Source organism: Lissotriton helveticus, chromosome 11 (assembly GCF_964261635.1).
Source record: "Lissotriton helveticus chromosome 11, aLisHel1.1, whole genome shotgun sequence".
Classification (NCBI taxonomy): domain Eukaryota; kingdom Metazoa; phylum Chordata; class Amphibia; order Caudata; family Salamandridae; genus Lissotriton; species Lissotriton helveticus.
This window is the reverse complement of record NC_136072.1, coordinates 65015668-65034874: the sequence shown is the minus strand read 5'-3', so window position 1 is coordinate 65034874 and position 19207 is coordinate 65015668. Positions and strand designations below refer to the sequence as shown.

The 19207-nt window shown below is 50.2% G+C and overlaps 1 protein-coding gene and 1 long non-coding RNA gene across 3 annotated transcripts in view; one reads left to right on the top strand and one right to left on the bottom strand.

Moving 5' to 3' along the window:
- LOC144791354 (uncharacterized) overlaps positions 1-18615 on the top strand; it is a 227164-nt gene extending 208549 nt beyond the window's left edge. Inside the window, exon 3 of the long non-coding RNA XR_013602366.1 lies at positions 17769-18615. This is a non-coding gene — a long non-coding RNA (uncharacterized LOC144791354). The remainder of the gene's footprint in view (positions 1-17768) is intronic.
- AP2M1 (adaptor related protein complex 2 subunit mu 1) overlaps positions 1-19207 on the bottom strand; it is a 148796-nt gene that overhangs the window by 23001 nt on the left and 106588 nt on the right. For both annotated transcript variants that reach the window (XM_078666028.1, XM_078666029.1), the window contains exon 9: positions 9108-9205. In XM_078666028.1, coding sequence (XP_078522154.1) covers positions 9108-9205 — 98 coding nt within the window. The remainder of the gene's footprint in view (positions 1-9107; positions 9206-19207) is intronic.

Here is a 19207-nt window from a genome sequence, read left to right as displayed (position 1 = left end):
GCGAGAAGTTGGCAGATCTCAGCCAGGCATGGCGACGAATCGCCACCGTAGTGGACATGGCCCGTCCCAGTGAGTCTGTTGTGTCCAGACCACAACGGATCGAGTACCGCGCCGCATCCCGGCCTTCAACCAAGGCCCGGGTGAGCTTGTCCCGCACTTCCTGGGGGCATTGCGGCAAACACTCTTCGACCGTATCCCACAGGGAGTGGGTGTAGCGACCCAAGAGGCACGCGGTGTTACAAGACCGTAGTCCAGCGCTCAAAGAGGAAAATACTTTTTTACCAAATTGGTCGTACCTCTTTGATTCCCGGTCGGGCGGAGCCGACGGGAATGCGGACTGTGAAGTGGAGGCCTGGATCACCAGACTCTCCGGGGAGGGATGGGTGGATAGGAAGGCAGGGTCGTCCGAGCACGGACGGTGGCGCCTGGCAACGTTCCGGTCAACCGGCGCACCAGAAGCGGGCCTGGACCAGGTGCCCAGAAGGACATCCGTCAGGGCCTCATTAAACGGCAGCAGAGGCTCCTGGGGGCATGACTGCGGTTTAAACACTTCCGTCAGAATATTCGGTTTGACCTTCGCGACGGGGAGCTCAAGGTGTAAGGCCTTGGCAGCCCTCATCAGGACCACCGAATAGGCAGCACCTGCCTCAGACGCCACAGGGGACGGAGAGACAAACCCAGGGTTGGGCGACTCGTCCAGGCCACTGGCATCACCCAGATCACCTACCCAGTCCACATCGTACTGGCAGGCACGGGATAGAGGGTCCTCAGACCCCTCCCAACCCTCTCCATACTCCTCCTCGTCATACCCATATTCTGGGTCGACGATATAGACATCGGGGTCAACGGGCCCCATCGGCGTCGGATCCGGCGCCGATCGACGCCGGTCCGGCTCCGCGTCCGGAGTCGGGGAGGAAAGGGGGGTGGCGCCGCGCGGCGTCGGTGCAGGTGACCCGACGCCGGCCGGGGCCGACGGCGGAGTCGCTGCACCACGCGGGGGCGGTACCACGGGTTGTCCCACAGGAACCGACGCCGGAGAGGCCGGGAGACCAGCCGGCGACGAACCAGAGGGAACCAGCGGCGCCGGGGCCGGAGCCACCGGCCCGCTCGGGCTCCCAGACGGAACCGACGGGCCCGCAGGCGCCGAAGGCCCCGCCGGAGAAGACCTCGCCCTCATAGCAATGAGGAAGGCCTCGATCTCCTCACGCGACGCGCCTTCCCCAGGGACCGACGGGTGTGGGGTAGACGGCGTCGGCGACCCATGCGGGACCGCGGGGGTGGGGTCACCCGAGCCCCCGGCCGCAGCACGCGGGTGTCGGGGGTGCGATGGCGACGCCCCGACTTCTTGTGCTTACCTGACGAGCCGGAGGAATGGTGGCGACTCCCGGAGCGCCCATGGCGGCTCCGCGATCGTTCCCTCGACCGCTCCCTCGACCTCCGACCGGACCGGGACCGCTCTCGACGCGGGGCCGACACCCGGAGCTCGAGAAGCTTGCGGGACCGCTCCCGCCTAGCTTTTCCAGTCAAGGCCCGACAGTCGACGCAGGACTCCACGTCGTGGTCCGCGCCCAGACACCGGAGGCAGAGTCGATGGTGGTCGGTGACCGACATCATGCGGTCGCACTCGTCGCAGCTCTTAAACCCAGGCATCCTACCGGCACCGTAGAAGATTAAGTTAAACAAACACTAGGTCAAAAGACCGGAGTACTGCTCTTCGGATCTGCGCTAACTGGCGCGGAAAAAAGAAGAACTGACGTCAGCGCGCGGAGGCGGCGTCTATATACTCCAGCGACGTCATCACGGCGCACGACGCCGACGACGCGGAGCCGCAGGGGACGCCTGCAGACGACGCCTACCGACGCGCAGGGGTACTGCTACGCAAAAGTTTCCGGATCCAGACTGACGCCTGGGGATATTCTAAGGTAAGGAATCTAATACTAACCTGTTTCTTTCAGATGCCCATGCGCACTGTAGTCCAGGGGAGGAGCCACCTATCTCAGGATACTTCGAAGACTCTTCCAGGACAACAATGTGCAATCATCCGAGCCCAACACTAGGCGGCGATCTAATGCTAAGATATGAATTTAGCAGCCCACATGCCTCGAACTCTAATACTAACTACTGTTTCTTACAGATATATCGTTACCGAAGGTAAGTAACTTGTGCATCTGAAAGAAACCAGTTAGTATTAGATTCCTTACCTTAGATACCCCAGCAATACCAACCCCTGTGGTGGGTCTGCAAACCAATGATCACACCAGGAAGTCCTGGAGAACGGAACGGCCGAAAAAGCCATTTCTCCAGACTTGGCTGTCAAGGCAGTAGTGTCTTGCGAACGTGTGCAGCGAGGCCCACATAGCTGCCGGACAGATGTCCTGCAAGGGGACTCCCCGGCCCAGGGCAGTAGTAGCCGCCGTGGCCTGAGTGGAATGGGCACGTAGCCCCACAGGAGGCTCCTTTCTAGCCAGAGAGTAACAAGCCTTGATTCGCAAGACGACCCATCGAGAAATGGTCTGTTTGTGCACCGCCCGTCCCTTCTTAGCGCCCACGTAACCAACAAAGAGTTGGTCATCCACCCGGAACTGGCGTGTGCGGTCCAGATAGAAGGAGAGCGCACGTTTTGGGTCCAGACGGTTGAGCTTCTCTTCCTAGGGATGCGGAGGCGGAAAGAAGGTGGGCAAGGTGATGGACTGCCCGATGTGGAAGGCTGTGACTACCTTGGCAGGAAAGAGGGTCGCGTCCGCAACACAACTTTGTCCGGGTGGACAGAAAGGAAAGGAGGTTTAGAAGAAAGGGCCTGGAGCTCACTCACTCTCTTGGCAGAGGTGATGGCAACCAGGAATGCAGTCTTGAGAGTAAGGAGACGAAGAGGACAGTTATGAAGTGGCTCGATGGGAATGGACATCAGATACGTCAGAACAAGGTTCATGTCCCACTGAGGCATCACGAAAGAAACAGGAGGAAACATATGAGTGATGCCCTTCAAAAACTTATTTACCACTGGGGACTTGAACAAAGAAGGCTGATCAGGGAGCCTTAAGAAGGCGGAAATGGCCGAGAGGTAGCCCTTCAGAGTGCCCAGAGCAATTCTGGCCAAGAGAAAGAAGAAAGAGGAGAACCTCTGAAAGAGGGGCAGAAAGGGGATCCACAGCCTTTGCTGTGCACCATGCCACAAATTTGTTCCACCTGCCGGCATATACCTATTTTGTGGAAGGACGCCTGGCTGCCAGAATCACATTACAGACTTTAGGAGGCAAGTCAAATGGCCTCAACTGCCGCCGCTCAATCTCCACGCATGTAAGTGGAGACTGGACAGGTTCGGGTGGAGGACCGGTCCCCTGCTGCTGCGACAGAAGGTCCTCCTGAAGGGGCAGACGAATCGGGAGATCGACAGACATGCCTAGTAGCTCGGGATACCAGTATCTTCGTGCCCAGTCCGGAGCCACAAGACTTGGGCCCGGTCGCGCCTCATCTTCAGCACTCTGGGCAGAAGTGGTATAGGCGGAAAAGCGTACAATAGACCGCAACTCCACTCGCGATGAAAAGCGTCTCCGAGCGACCGCCGCCTTGGAAATTCCAACGTGCAGAACTGAGGACATTGCGCGTTCTCTTCTGTGGCGAATAGATCTAACCAAGGCTCTCCCCACTGCTGAAAGAGGCCTTGCGCCACGTCCGAGTTCAGACGCCATTCGTGATCCATCATGCACCGACGGCTGAGTTTGTCCGCCCTGGCGTTCAGGGAACCTGCCAGGTGTTGAACCACCATGGTCACGCCCCGATGTTCCAGCCACTGTCAGAGGCACAGAGCCTCCTGGCATAGGGTCCACGACCCCACCCGGTTTGTTGCAGTACCACATGGCGGTGGTGTTGTCCATGAACACCTGCACTACACTCCCCCGGACAGAGGGGAGGAATGTCTTCAGTGCAAGCCGGATCGCCCGCAGCTCCAGAATGTTGATGTGGAGCCGGGACTCCGCCGGAGACCAGAGGCCTCTGATCTCCGCCTCTCCCATGTGGCCCCCTCAGCCCTGGAGGGACGCGTCAGTCACAACTACGTGCTCCAGTTGGGGTTGAGAGCGGGATCTGCCGCTGACCCAATCGCGGTCCGTGAGCCACCACTGCAACTGTTTTGCAGTGCCCTCCGAGATCAAGACATGGTCGGACAAGTTGCCCTGATGCTGGGCCCACTGAAACTTCAGGTCCCACTGCAGAGCCCGCATCCGCCACCTGGCGTGATGCACCAGAAGGATACAGGAGGCCATCAGCCCCAGAAGCCGCAGCATCAACCTGACCGAGACTCGGGATAACAGCTGAAAGATCGGAATCAGAGCCTGAATATCCCGAACCCGAAACTGCTCCGATGAAGAGGAGCTTCTGGGAAGAGGTGTGGCGCTGCGGCCAGGGCGACTGACGCTGGAATCTGGGGACCACGGTTCGATCCCCAGCTCCGGCGGCAGGTTAGCCCAGCACCATGTGACTCTGGGCAATAGCTCGCTTAATCTTCCCGACGGCCCCCAGCGCCTAGAGACCCTTACGGGTGATTGTGTACTTTACAAATGTGGACTTTACTTTACTTCGGCACATTGATGGAGAACACCAGCAGGTGCAGGAGGTCGGCCGTAGTCTGGAGGTGGCTGACTGTCTGGGGCGAGTCCGCCTTCAACAACCAGTCGTCGAGGTAGGGGAAGACTGAAACCCCCAACCTGCGCAGACGAGCTGCGACCACCGCCATCACTTTCGTGAACACCCGTGGGGCGCTGGTAAGGCCGAAGGGGAGCACGGTAAACTGAAAGTGCTCGTGGCCTACTGTGAACCGCAGGTAGCGCCGGTGGGCCGGCAGGACGGGGATGTGGAAATATGCGTCCTGCAAGTTCAACGCTACCATCCAGGGCAGCTAAGACCTGAGTCAGTGTCAGCATCTTGAACTTCTCCTTCTGGAGGAAGCCGTGGAAGTTCCGCAGGTCCAAGATAGGGCGTAGGCCCCCTTTGCCCTTCTTGGGAACCAGACAGTAGTGTGAGTAACAACCACACCCTACTTCTGGCCCAGGAACGCGCTCGATGGCCCCCTTGGCCAAGAGGGCCGTAACTTCCTCTCGCAGAAGATTCAAGTGACCCCCCGACACGTGGTGGTACTGCGGTGGCATGCCTGGAGGAGTCGCCTCGAAGGGGAGGGAGTAGCCCCTTCGGACGATTTGCAGCACCCACCTGTCCGATGTGATGTCGCGCCAGTGGAACTGGCGAACCCTACCCCCCACTGGCGTCACGTGGGCCTGAAAGCTCGGACTAGCAGGGCTTTGAGGCGGATGCTGCGATGGTGGATGTGGACTGGCCTCACCGTTGTCCCCGGGGACCGCCACGGCGGTTACCACGTCCGCCACCGCGCTGGATGTTAGTCAGTGGCTGGCAGGATGTGTGGGGGCGCCCCTTCCTTGGCCACGAAAGGGGCGAAAGGCAGCAGTTTGCTGGCGTGGGGCCGACGGGTCCAAGGACTTGGCCGTAGCCCTGGTGTCCTTAAAGCGCTCAAGCGCACTGTCTGCCTTGTCGCCAAAGAGGCGACGGCCATCAAACGGCATGTCCATAAGGGTGTTTTCAGCCGAAAAGTTGGCGGACCTCAGCCAGGTGTGGCGAAAAATCGCCACTGTCGATGCCATCGCTCTGCCCAGCGAGTCCGTTGTATCCAGCCCACACCGGATGGAATACCGTGCCGCATCTCGACCAAGGGCTTGGGCGAGTTTAGTCCGGGCCTCCTCCGGACATTGTGGCAGCACGTCCTCGACCGTGTCCCACAGAGAGTGGGTAGAACGGCCCAAGAGGCACGCGGTGTTAACAGGAAGCAAGGGTCGCACGGAGCCAGGCGGTGGCGTCTGGCCACGGTCCTAACTACAGGGGGACCTGTAGCGGGCCTGGACCAAGTGCCCAAAAGAACGTCAGACAAGGCCTCATTAAATGCCAACAGAGGCTCCAAAGAGCTTGCTTGCGGTTTAACCCCTTCGACGCTCATGACGAGCTGGGCTCGTCATGAGGTAGCCTCCTCGCACGCTCATGACGAGCCCAGCTCGTCATGTAACATGCACTTTACAGATTCCCAGCGTACGGGCGGAATTCCGCCCGCACGCATCAGGTTAAGGACCGCAGTGAGGAGGTTAGTCCTCACAGGGGGTTCAAGGGATAAGGCCTTGGCCGCCCGCGTCAACACCACACTATAGGCAGCCCCCTCCTCCAAAGCCACGGTAGGAGGGGAGACAAAACTAGTGTCTGGCAAAGTGTCCAAACCACTGGCATCCCCTAGCTCACCTGCCCAGTCCTGATAAGACTGGCACTCACGTGCCAGAGGGTCCTCAGACCCCTCCCAATCCGCTACGCCACCCATCTCCTGGTATTCAGGGTAAAATGAAGGGACCAGATCATAGAAGAAAAAGTCTTCTCTCGATGTCGAATGCGGCATCGAGCGACGCAGCTCTGGCGTCGGAACCGGGTCGGGGGGGTGTGGCAAATCAGGGACGTCGTCATCCGTGGACTGCACCGGGGGCGACACCCTAGGGGCCGGCGAGGTCGTACGGTCGACCGGCGACGACCCGGATCCAGCGGGGCCGGGACCGAATTCGCCAACGGCACCGGGGCCGAAGCACCCGACGGAGCCAGGGCCAAAGCACCCGACGGAGCCAGGGCCAAAGCACCCGGCCCGCTTGGGCACCCAGTCGGGACCGCTTGGCCCGAAGGCGCTGTGGAACCCGACGGAGGAGTGAGTGACCTCATGGCAGTGAGGAAGGCGTCTATCTCCTCCGGCATCGCGTTCTGCCCAGGGACCGGCGGGTATGGAGCAAGCCGCGACGCCTGCGGCACCGGCGGAGCCGCGTGGGCGGTGTCGCACAAACCCCCATACGCGTCGCGCAAGCGTCGGGGGGAGTCGGAAGAGCGATGTCGTTTCTTTGACTTCTTGTGCCTCTTACCTGAGGACTTGGAGCTCGAGGAGTGGTGTCGACTCTCCGAGCCGTGATGACTCCGGCCCCGCAACCGGTCCCTAGACCGGGACCTCGAACGGCGCGGGCCGACTGCCGGAGCTCGAGGCGCTTGTGACCACTCCCGCCTAGCCTTCGACGTCCAGGCCCGGCAGTCGGGGCACGACGTCATCGTGGTCGGGCCCCAGGTAATGTAGACACCGGCGATGGGGGTCTGTAACCGACATCAGGCGGTTGCAGTCGACGCAGGGCTTGAACCCGGGCATCCCTACCGGCACCATTGGAGTCGTTCGTCTTCGAAGAAAGATCAAAAATGATCGAAAAAGTTTAGTCAAAAAGTGACTATGCGTACCACTTTTTCTGGATCGGCGTTTGCTGGCGCGGAAAAAATAACGGACGTCAGCACGAGGGCAGCGTCTAAGTACTCCGGCGACGTCATCCCGGCGCCGACGGATGGGGAGCAGCAGGCAACACCTACCGACGCGCAAGGGTACTGCTACGCAAAAGTTTCTGGATCCAGTCTGACGCCTGGGGATATTCTAAGGTAAGGAATCTAATACTAACCTGTTTCCTTCAGATTGCTCGCCTACACTACCACAAAAGAGCATTTGGGATATCACGTGTGCCTCTGTAAACCACCTGGGGTTTACCTGGACTCTTTACACAGTGTACCTCATTTTGGTCCACTATATAAAGAGCCAGCTTCCAACATACCTGTGCTACGAAAATGTAAAGCCCACATGGAGCAAACTACCTTTAAATATCATGGGTAGGGTGACCAGGTTTAAAATGTAAATGCTCCCACAGCTTCTGTACATACTACAGAACTACCCTTACCGATTCCCTGCCAACTTCTTTTCCACACTGTAATCTTCTTTAACTTTTTGTGGCTGGTGGACACCGTAGGGTAGCATGCAGTATGTGTGCAGTTGCCCTTTGAAGGTGGGCTTGGGATAGTGGACATGACATTATTCTATTGGGTGCCCAGCTCCTCCCTATCAATGAGATTTATGTTCGGGGAAACTGAGCTACCCGGCCATTAGATTAGAATTGAAATTATGGGCACACATGGCCTGCTTACTTTACTCCGAAAGGATTGCATCCAATTAAAGGTCACTGCTGTTCTCATCGAGTACTAGTGGAGGGCGTGGAAATGGATTGGGTGGCATGGCCAGCTGACACAGATCCCACTCTGGAAGGGAATTTGGCGTAGGGAGATCTAAAGGTAGGCATTTCTGGCTTGGGACATGATCCAGATATCTAAGTTTGGGGATTTGTGGGTGCCGGACTATATCTTCCAATTGGTGGGATTTCTGGCTTGGGACATGATCTGGATATCTAAACTTGAGGATTTGTGGGTGCCGGTCTATATGATAAACTCTGAACTACTATCTGGAGAGTATGACCTTCATAGATCACAGCTATGGCATTGAACCAGAGGGGTATAAGGACAGGCTTGACCCGATGCCAGACTTCAATCCCTCAGAAACTAAAACAGAAATATTGGTGGCAAAGGGTATCTCCAGGCTGTACAAAGTACTTGTAATAAATTCTATGGACCCTTCAGGGCACTTAACTTAGATAATGATGTTAACAGGATATGGGTGCCCTGGAGGATGATTAACGAATTATGGGTAAGATGGCAACCAGACAATTAACTGTATGAGCGATTCTGCGCCTCATCCAATTTAAATATTTTAACTCTCTTTCACACCGGAGAGGCTATGGAGAAAGGGAAAAGTCATTACAGTGTGGGGTGGTCCAATCATACAACAGTATTGGGCCTGAATGTTTAAGAGACTCTGCAAACAGTGTTTGGCAGCCCATTGGATCATCTTCCCAAACCATTGCTCCTTCACCAACTGCAGGGCTGGGATGGGACCCCATGGGGGGAAGGGGGGGGGGGCACGGGACACGACGACTAGTAGTGACCAGACTAGTAGTTGCCAAGACGGACAATGCCAAGTGCTGGCTATCTTCCACAGTACCACAAGTAGGTTTCTTCTCAAAAAAATTCCATTTAAGTTACATTGCACATTTTCCTTCAACTATACATGTCAGCAGAAATGAATGTATTTCATGATAATTAACAGAACTGGACTGCAAAACTGACTATGCCTTGGACAATGGATTGCAGAATACACTTACTTCCAAACAATGGCATTCTCGCTCGCCTTGTACTTTGCCTTCCCCTTCATGCAAATGACCTGTACACCACTGGTGTTTAGTGGTGTTGGAATACGCACCTGCAAACAAATAGAACACATGTAAATACATGCATCAGCCTATGCCAAACCTCCAATACTATACTCCACTAGCAATTAAGGGCCAGCATTAAATGGAGGGGCACCTATGATGATGCATCAATTTTTTTCATACTTTCAAGACAATAAAAAAAGCAAGATGGCATTTTCCAACAGGACAGTTTCTCTTTTTTTTTAAACAACTTTTTTGATTTTGTGATACATAACTTACACACATGCGTTTCTTATACATCGCTGGTCATCATAGCAGTGCTTAGGTTACAACGGAAGTGTTATGCTAAGGTGCTACATATATGTAAAGTTTATGACAGTTGGGTGTACATAAAGGTTGATAGATGAGTGTGTGACGAACGATGTAGCATTTGTGGCGCAAAATAACAAAACAACTTCCCCCTCCCTGCCCCAGCTAAGCTCACCACCTTATTATGCACAAGACTTTAGTCTAAACCTGGTCTGTTGAGTCTGGGTCGGTCTCTGTGACCGTGGACGGGCTCGGAGCTGCTTTGTACTATCAGATTTGTGGATGGTAAAAAGTTTGTATTAATGCCAAATGGGTGTTCTGGCTCTATGAAGACTGGGTAGCTATTCAGCGACCACTCAAAGGTGGTAGGGGGCGACGGGTGGCGTATATAGTGTTATTGTGCAGGAAGGCCAACAGCTTTGAAGGTTTGCAGCAGCACGTCCCATAACAGGACAGTTTCTCTCACTCACCATGTAAGGTCTTCTGGATCACTCAAAAAAATGCTTTAGGGCAGCAATTTTACATTAGTAGCCCTAAAGAAACCTAGTCCTGCATATTACACAACTCAATGATCCACCAGTAAGAGTATCCTTCACCAAACCCAAAGAACAACGTAATTCACCACTGCCAGATAGAATCCCAAGCCTTCCTCAAATGTGCCAACATACCATTCAGGAGTCCTGGCACAACCAAACACGCTGATTCTCCCCACCCACTCCCTAATACTCACTAACTCTGCCCATATAATAAAGAGTTTTTTTTTCTAAACTTTTGGGTCAAAGGAATACTACATTTCAGCTGAGTCTTGATTTATTTTGCACTACTTGTGCTACTGAAAAACTAAAAACCAGGGGTCTATAGGGGTCCAGTGATGAATTAACCAAACAATAAATGAGAGTTGGTGTTTGAATACCAGACATGTTTTTACAACCACAGATAATAAATCAATGCAAAGAAGTAGAGAAGTGTGGCTCAAGGTTAGAGCGGCAGACCCTGATGCAGTAGTCTGGTTGGGACCAGGGTTCAATTCCCGCCTCGGCGGGTCTCGGGCTCAATTTCCTCGGACCTGATAATTCTCGCCTCGGGGCCTATTCTAATCATGAGTCCCACTCTGCACCTCTGGGCAATAGCTTGCTTAATCTCTACAACGGCCCCAACAACGCTGAGGATACCCGACTTCACCTTGCGGGTGCCCAGGAGTGGGCTCCTCAGAGGGAAAGGTCAGGAAGGGTTCCTCTGCGGTATTCGTACAAGCGCAGAGATGCCTACGGGTAGTCGTGCGCTATACAAGTGCGTAATCATTTTATCATTGTAGTATCGCATGCATACTGCATTATTGCTGTTTAAGCCTCTTTACTAAAATCCCTTTTTAAAAACATACCTTTACCTATCAATCTGCACAGCTATTGGTCTGGCAGTCATGGCCGACAGCATTTAGAATCACTCAAAAAGCAACCCAATGTCTGTATTTATTTTAAAATGTGGATAAAAACGAACTTAATAATAAATGGCTTGCTCTCTGTAAAAACGGAAAACAGGACACCCTAATTATAAGCCACAAATTGACAAAAAGAGTACCATAGCTTAGGGCGCCAGTCCCACCTGTGAACCAGCTCAAGCATGAGCACCTAAGGAATAGTGCTCGAGAAAGTAGCTGTCTCGACTTTCTTGCTGAAGGCACATTCCCTATAACAAGCATTTACAATGCAACGGTCTCGCCTTTGCAAAAGTTAGCGCTTTTGGCATTGTAAATGACAAATGTTTTATTTATGTGTTGGTTTTGGAAACAGATAAATAAATGGCATTGTCATGAGCAGTAGAGAGTGAGTAGTAGAGAGAGTAGTAGAGAGTAATAGTGAGTAGTAGAGAGAGTAGTAGTGAGTAGTAGAGAGTAGTAAGTGAGTAGTAGAGTGTGTAGTAGAGAGTAGTGAGTGTGTAGTAGAGAGTAGTGAGTGTGTAGTAGAGACTAGTGAGTGTGTAGTAGAGAGTGTGTAGTAGAGAGTGTGTAGTAGAGAGTGTGTAGTAGAGAGTGTGTAGTAGAGAGTGTGTAGTAGAGAGTGTGTAGTAGAGAGTGTGTAGTAGAGAGTGAGCAGTAGAGAGTGGTGAGTGTGTAGTAGAGTGGTGAGTGTGTAGTAGAGTGGTGAGTGTGTAGTAGAGTGTGTAGTAGAGTGTGTAGGAGAATGTGTAGTAGGGAGTGTAGTAGAGTGTGTAGTAGAGAGTGTGTAGTAGAGAGTAGTGAGTGTGTAGTAGAGAGTGTGTAATACAGAATGTGAAGTAGAGAGATTGAAGTAGAGAGATTGAAGTAGAGAGATTGAAGTAGAGAGATTGAAGTAGAGAGATTGAAGTAGAGAGATTGAAGTAGAGAGATTGAAGTAGAGAGATTGAGGTAGAGAGATTGAATTAGAGAGATTGAGGTAGAGAGATTGAAGTAGAGAGTGTGGAGTAGAGAGTGTGGAGAGAGTCTGTAGTAGAGTGTAGTAGAAAGTAGTGAGTGTGTAGTAGAGTAGTAGAGAATGTGTAGTAGAGTAGTAGAGAGTAGTAGAGGGTGTGTAGTAGAGTGTGTAGTAGAGCGTGTGTGTAGCAGAGTGTGTAGTAGAGTGTAGTAGAGTGTAGTAGAGTGTGTAGTGTAGAGTGTGTAGTAGAGAGTGTGTAGTAGAGAGTGTGTAGTGTAGAGTGTGTAATGTAGAGTGTGTAATGTAGAGTGTGTAGTAGAGTGTGTAGTAGAGTGTGTAGTAGAGTGTGTAGTAGAGTGTGTAGTAGAGTGTGTAGTAGAGTGTGTAGTAGAGTGTGTAGTAGAGTGTGTAGTAGAGTGTGTAGTAGAGTGTGTAGTAGAGTGTGTAGTAGAGTGTGTAGTAGAGTGTGTAGTAGAGTGTGTAGTAAGTAGTGACTGTAGTAGATAGTGTGTAGTAGAGAGTGTCTAGTATAGAGTGTGTCGAAGAGAGTAGTGGCTGTAGTAGTGAGTGTGTAGTGAGTGTGTAGTAGAGTGTGTAGTAGAGAGTAGTGACTGTAGTAGAGAGTGTGTAGTAGTGTGTAGTAGAGAGTAGTGACTGTAGTAGAGTGTGTAGTACAGTGTGTAGTAGAGAGTTGTGACTGTAGTAGATAGTGTGTAGTAGAGAGTGTCTAGTATAGAGTGTGTCGAAGAGAGTAGTGGCTGTAGTAGTGAGTGTGTAGTGAGTGTGTAGTAGAGAGTAGTGACTGTAGTAGAGAGTGGGTAGTAGTGTGTAGTAGAGAGTAGTGACTGTAGTAGAGTGTGTAGTACAGTGTGTAGTAGAGAGTAGCGACTGTAGTAGAGTGTGTAGTAGAGTGTGTAGTAGAGAGTGTGTAGTAGAGTGTGTAGTAGAGAGTAGAGTGCGTAGCAGAGAGTAGTGACTGTAGTAGAGAGTGTGTAGTAGAGTGTGTAGTAGAGAGTGTGTAGTAGAGTGTAGTAGAGAGTAGAGTGCGTAGCAGAGAGTAGTGACTGTAGTAGAGAGTGTGTAGCAGAATGTGTAGTAGAGAGTAGTGACTGTAGTAGGGAGTGTGTAGTAGAGAGTAGTGACTGTAGTAGAGAGTGTGTAGTAGAGAGTGTGTAGTAGAGTGTAGTAGAGAGTAGAGTGCGTAGCAGAGAGTAGTGACTGTAGTAGAGAGTGTGTAGCAGAATGTGTAGTAGAGAGTAGTGACTGTAGTAGGGAGTGTGTAGTAGAGAGTAGTGACTGTAGTAGAGAGTGTGTAGTAGAGAGTGTGTAGTAGAGTGTGTAGTAGAGTGTGTAGTAGAGTGTGTAGTAGAGAGTGTGTAGTAGAGTGTGTAGTAGAGAGTAGAGTGCGTAGCAGAGAGTAGTGACTGTAGTAGAGAGTGTGTAGTAGAGTGTGTAGTAGAGAGTGTGTAGTAGAGTGTAGTAGAGAGTAGAGTGCGTAGCAGAGAGTAGTGACTGTAGTAGAGAGTGTGTAGCAGAATGTGTAGTAGAGAGTAGTGACTGTAGTAGGGAGTGTGTAGTAGAGAGTAGTGACTGTAGTAGAGAGTGTGTAGCAGAATGTGTAGTAGAGAGTAGTGACTGTAGTAGGGAGTGTGTAGTAGAGAGTAGTGACTGTAGTAGAGAGTGTGTAGTAGAGAGTGTGTAGTAGAGAGTGTGCAGTGATTTGAGTTTTACATCAAATTAAAAACGGGAACGGAACAAACTCATCCTATACATTATTGTGGTAGGTGCCCACGCATATAGGGTTAAATGATGCGTTAGATGCCACAGGTCCCACCAACACGCTTCCTTTATGATAGGAGAATGCCCAACATCGCGGAGATTTGCTCTCTGCTCTTCCCGGATATTTGTATTTTCAAATGTATAATGTTATCCTGCTAAACGAAGACGATGCTCAAACTATAAAAGAAGAGGGTTTCACAGATATGTTAGTCCTTCCGGGCAAACGAAATGACCCAAAGAAAGATCAAGTGACAGTTTAGAGCTCCAAGTGAGTCTTAATAAAATCAGTGTCTGGAACGCATAGCATCAAAAAACGAGCGGGGCATCAAACTGCAGTGTCATTCAATCAAAGCTTCAAGGCTTCTGAGCGCTAGCCGAGAATTATTTTTTGTGAAGCACTAATCACTGTGGAAGGTGCCCCTGCTATCCCAGATGTGAGAAGTCAGTCTGATATGAAAATAAGCAGTATTTGGAATGAATGTATTTGGCAGGGGGAAGGTGGGGCGGCGCAAGACCGTACTGACGAGTGAACAGGAGCCATTTTGTACCGAGTGATTCTGCCTGTGTGCATGTAGACAAACCAGGCAGCAGCATGAGCATGTGATTCGGTAAAATAACAAGCATTTACAATGCAATGGTTTTGCCTTTGTTAAAGTTAGAGCTATTGGCATTGCTCTTGACACTCTGAAGCTCCACTCTGCACTCTGAAGCTGAACTCTGAAGCTCCACTCTGCACTCTGAAGCTCCACTCTGCACTCTGAAGCTCCACTCTGCACTCTGAAGCTCCACTCTGAAGCTCCACTCTGAAGCTCCACTCTGAAGCTCCACTCTGAAGCTCCACTCTGAAGCTCCACTCTGAAGCTCCACTCTGAAGCTCCACTCTGAAGCTCCACTCTGAAGCTCCACTCTGAAGCTCCACTCTGAAGCTCCACTCTGAAGCTCCACTCTGAAGCTCCACTCGGAAGCTCCACTCGGAAGCTCCACTCGGAAGCTCCACTCGGAAGCTCCACTCGGAAGCTCCACTCGGAAGCTCCACTCTGAAGCTCCACTCTGAAGCTCCACTCGGAAGCTCCACTCGGAAGCTCCACTCGGAAGCTCCACTCGGAAGCTCCACTCGGAAGCTCCACTCGGAAGCTCCACTCGGAAGCTCCACTCGGAAGCTCCACTCGGAAGCTCCACTCGGAAGCTCCACTCGGAAGGGGCAAAGATCGGAGCATCACGGAACTAAAACAAATATAAACAAGGCAGTGAGTGCAGCACCGCCTTAGCAGTGGGATAGCAGCCTTGATAACATCGGAGCAGCCCCTGCGCCCGGCCTCAAAACAATAAAGGCAACTCTAGAATGCAGATTTACCTGTATCCCGCAAGTGATGTACGCAGATGGGAAAGAAACAAATAGCAACCTTGGAGAGCTGGCGGGGCAGGCAAACACAGCATCGGGAGACGCAATATAAATAAAATAACAGCTAGTATCAAATTATACAAAAGCCCAACGTAACGAATTGCTCAAAAAAGTCAAACATCATGTGTACATGAAGACGCAATATAAATTAAAAAAAAAAAACAGCCACCAACAGATTAAAGAAAAGCCCCTCCATAGCGGATCGGTAAATAAACTCCAAACGCATCTGTTTATGCAGCATCACACAACCATCGGGAGACGCAATATAAATAAAATAACAGCTAGTATCAAATTATACAAAAGCCCAACGTAACGAATTGCTCAAAAAAGTCAAATATCATGTGTACATGAAGACGCAATATAAATTAAAAAAAAAAAACAGCCACCAACAGATTAAAGAAAAGCCCCTCCATAGCGGATCGGTAAATAAACTCCAAACGCATCTGTTTATGCAGCATCACACAACCCACATGCCCGTAATATTAAACAAACAAGTGATAGCCGCAAACCTTATCATTTAAATTAGTTAAAAAGCCGTTGTCCGAGCACCCGTGAATTGCCTGAGAGCTGGGGTACAAGCCTTCGCCAATGCAGAACGGGCACAGAGAGGCAGCCTGCTGTGGCGGAGCGCAAAATGATGCCCCCCCTGCAGAATGCGAAGAGGCCCCGAGGCTCTTGAGTATAAAGCATGCCTCGCAGATATGTAATGAGCTTGGGCTGAATAGGATCCCCCCGAAAGGCTGCAGGGTTTCTGCATGTTAGCCCCTAAAGAGCGGTAACATTATTAAAGCCGGTTTATGAGGTAATGGACAAAGTAAATGACTTCAACTAAAAAGGGTGTAAAAAAGGGCCGTGTCTTGATTTCGAGTGCTCGATCGGTTTATGAATTATGTGATGACTCGGTTCAGATATGGGGTCCAGGATCAGTACATATCCAAACGCCTTACGCTATCGGCTTGGATAGAAAGTATTGTAACCAAACTCGAGGGGACTTCAGAAGTACAGTGCCATAAAATTCAGCCATCAATGTTTAAAACTAAATAAAAAGGTAGCGTCCCAAAAAAAAAAAAAAAAAAATAGCGCCTTCGGGTAAAGTCCGCGCTATATAAAAATGCATAAATAACTAACTAAATACATACCGCAAATCACTGCCGTCACTCTGCCGGCCTGCGACCAGGAAGTCAGGCAGGCCGGCGCGTCAACAGGAAACAGGAAGTAGGAGGGCGGGAGCCTACCCCGCCTCCCACGGAAGAGCCGCGATTGGACGGAGCCGCCGTGTTTGGAGCACCGGAGCAGGCAGGAGCCTACCCTGCGCCCCGGTGCAGAAGGAGGTAAGAAGAGTCCTGCTGCCGGGCCCTGCAGCTGAGGAGAGCCGCCGCACGAAGGAAGCCGGTGAGTGCGTTGCTGAGCGGGGAAGGGGGAGGCGGGGGGCGCGGGGAAGGGGGGGGCGCGGGGAAAGCATGTGCGGGCGGGCGGGCTTTGTATGTATGTGTGCGTGCGTGTGACTGTGGGGGAGGGGGGTGTGTGTGTGTGAGCGAGTGTCTGTGTGCCTGTATGTGTGTGCCTGCGTGTGCATGCGCTCGCCTGTGTGTGCGTGCGTGCGTGCATGCAGAGGGGTGGGGGCTGCCTGCCTGCGTCTGTAAAAGCAAGGGCTGTGAGTTACTCTGCGCATGCGCGGGGGCAAGCCTGTTCATTCCAAGCCAGCCTCAGCCAGCCTCGGGAAAAACGAAAGTAATAAAAAAGCGAAACTGACACTGCCACTGCAGACAATGCTGCGCGCTCCCGAGGTGAAATCCGGCACTGAAAACGCTCGTAACACTTTGGTGTCCACTCTCCTAAAAACGGATCACATTAGTTGTCGAGCTGACAGCATTCATGCTTCGCATGAATGCTAACGTCAGCTCGACCTAAAAACAGTACAGGCAAATGTCTTTTTAAAAAAAATTTAATGTCGGCAATGAAATCAAAAAGAGGTGACAAGTAATTTCCTTAGGTAAAAAAATCTCAGAGCACAACCCTAGGGGCAAAGTCTGCAATAATGGCGGTAGGACTACTACTAAAAAAATGTGTTATGTACAGAGTTGGTGCTTGGCGGATTAGGGAGGTATGTAAAGACTAAGGATTACTATTTGGTGAGTGCAGAGTGCGGAATAACCCCTTACCTCCACCCCAAACTCTGCAGTCCTTTTCCAAAAGCTTATTTTTTCCATACAAAAATGGAAACAACTAGCTATTCATAGCACATTCATAAACAGTCTTACACAGTAAAATTCACCTGAATATGACCAGACTAGTAACTTCCATGTACCACACAAGGCACAAAAAAGTAGGTTAATTTGACACTTTCAAATTTCCTTATCTATAGATCTATTATACCCTTTTCATGATGAAATAAATGTAGTATTCACAAGTACATGGGTATGTAACATTTACTACGTGGTCTCTACCATGCAGGACATCATGAGTCTTTATCACGCATGTACGTACCACAGAATTCGATTCCATGTGCTTATTTGATGTTGACTACCAGAAGCATACAATGCAGGAATCACCAACTGTTGTGGCATAGATGTGATACACTAATAAGGACTTATACAAATAAGGTAAAGAGCTCATTTAATGTTACAGTGAGTACCTAAAATAATGCACAGTGTAGTTTGAAGTCTTGCTGTTCATTTTGTGAATTGACGTGTGGTTATTGATACATGCATATATTTTTTTGATTTGTAGTTCACATTGTATATTTTGACATCCGAACAATGTAAAACATACCACCGATGAAGGGCTTCTGTCTGAATTGCACTGCGCATCGTGTGACAAAAGAGGATATAATTAAATGAAGATTGATTTGAGAACTGAGACAATTCACCACTATTTTGGGATTTGAAGTAACACGGAGAACTGATTTTTATTCAAACATCAAAAGGTTTTTTTTTAACTAAGAAAATTATGGTCATATTAGTGTGTTTTAGCAAGACTACGTTAAAGCTATGCATCTGTGGGATTATAAGTTTGAGTACAGAAAACAAGGGAGCTTTTACATGTCTGCAATCTGGAATGGACGGTGCTCCCAGATAGCACGCTAAGCAAGATCTAAACGTGGATACAACATTTAATTAGTGGTAGAGCAATGTAGAAACCTAATCTCATGATAGGGTTGCACGCAGGCAGTTTTTCCCAACATTTAGAGGACAGTCCATCTTATATAGGATCCCCGTTTGCTCCTCTGTGTTTATATTGGGAGCAGAGGAGTTTTGCGGAGTTGTGACGGACAACATACATTTATAGATGGCTAAAAAGTGAACTTTTTTTAAAATCTTGGTGTTCTTAGTGACAGACTCCTCAAGCTTTGCTCTTGTTGCCTATTTGATGTCACCAAGAAAAACATGAACATACCAGTTACTCCTCTATAGTTCTATAGGCTTAAGACGGTTTCAACATTTTTAAGTGCCCCTTAAAATAATACTTACTGTGAACTAATGTGGTTATGTTTGTACAGTCCATGATTGACTATTCTTTCACTCTTGATATTTTCCATTGTAAAGTGGAGGAATTATTAAACGTTTCAATATTTTAAGAGCATACCTTTGACTACTTCTTTCGCAAACTGCTGTTAAAAGTTTTGATGAATGACCAACAATTTTTGTAACAAATGGTAGAATATGACCGCAACTCTAAACCCAACAGTGAAGCAGAGAATACATGGAAACATGCAGCTGGCTGTGGATTGAAGCATGAAAATGATGAGGACGAATAGAAAAGTGCAAAATAAATTCTTAAGACGACAGACAGTAGCTCACTTAATCTCCATGACGGGATTCTGATGGTGTATGTCCTATTGCCCAGAGTCACATGGTGCGAAGCGGTCGACAGGGATGGGATTTATAATTATCACATTAAATGGCATGATAACATCACATATAGGCTATGACACATGACACATGGTTGTAATAAAAGCTGATGCTATGAATTCGTTTCTATAGATATGCTCCCCGAAGAAGGGCTTTCAGCCCGAAATGCATTGGAGCAATAAAGTGTATGTGGAAACTGTAGGATTGCTGGTTGTTGAATAAGCATGAAGAATGAAATGAAGGAAATTTCATATTAATGACAAAACGTCAAAGCAATTAAAAACTAATGTAAAGAATCAAGAGATTTCGTGGAGTCCT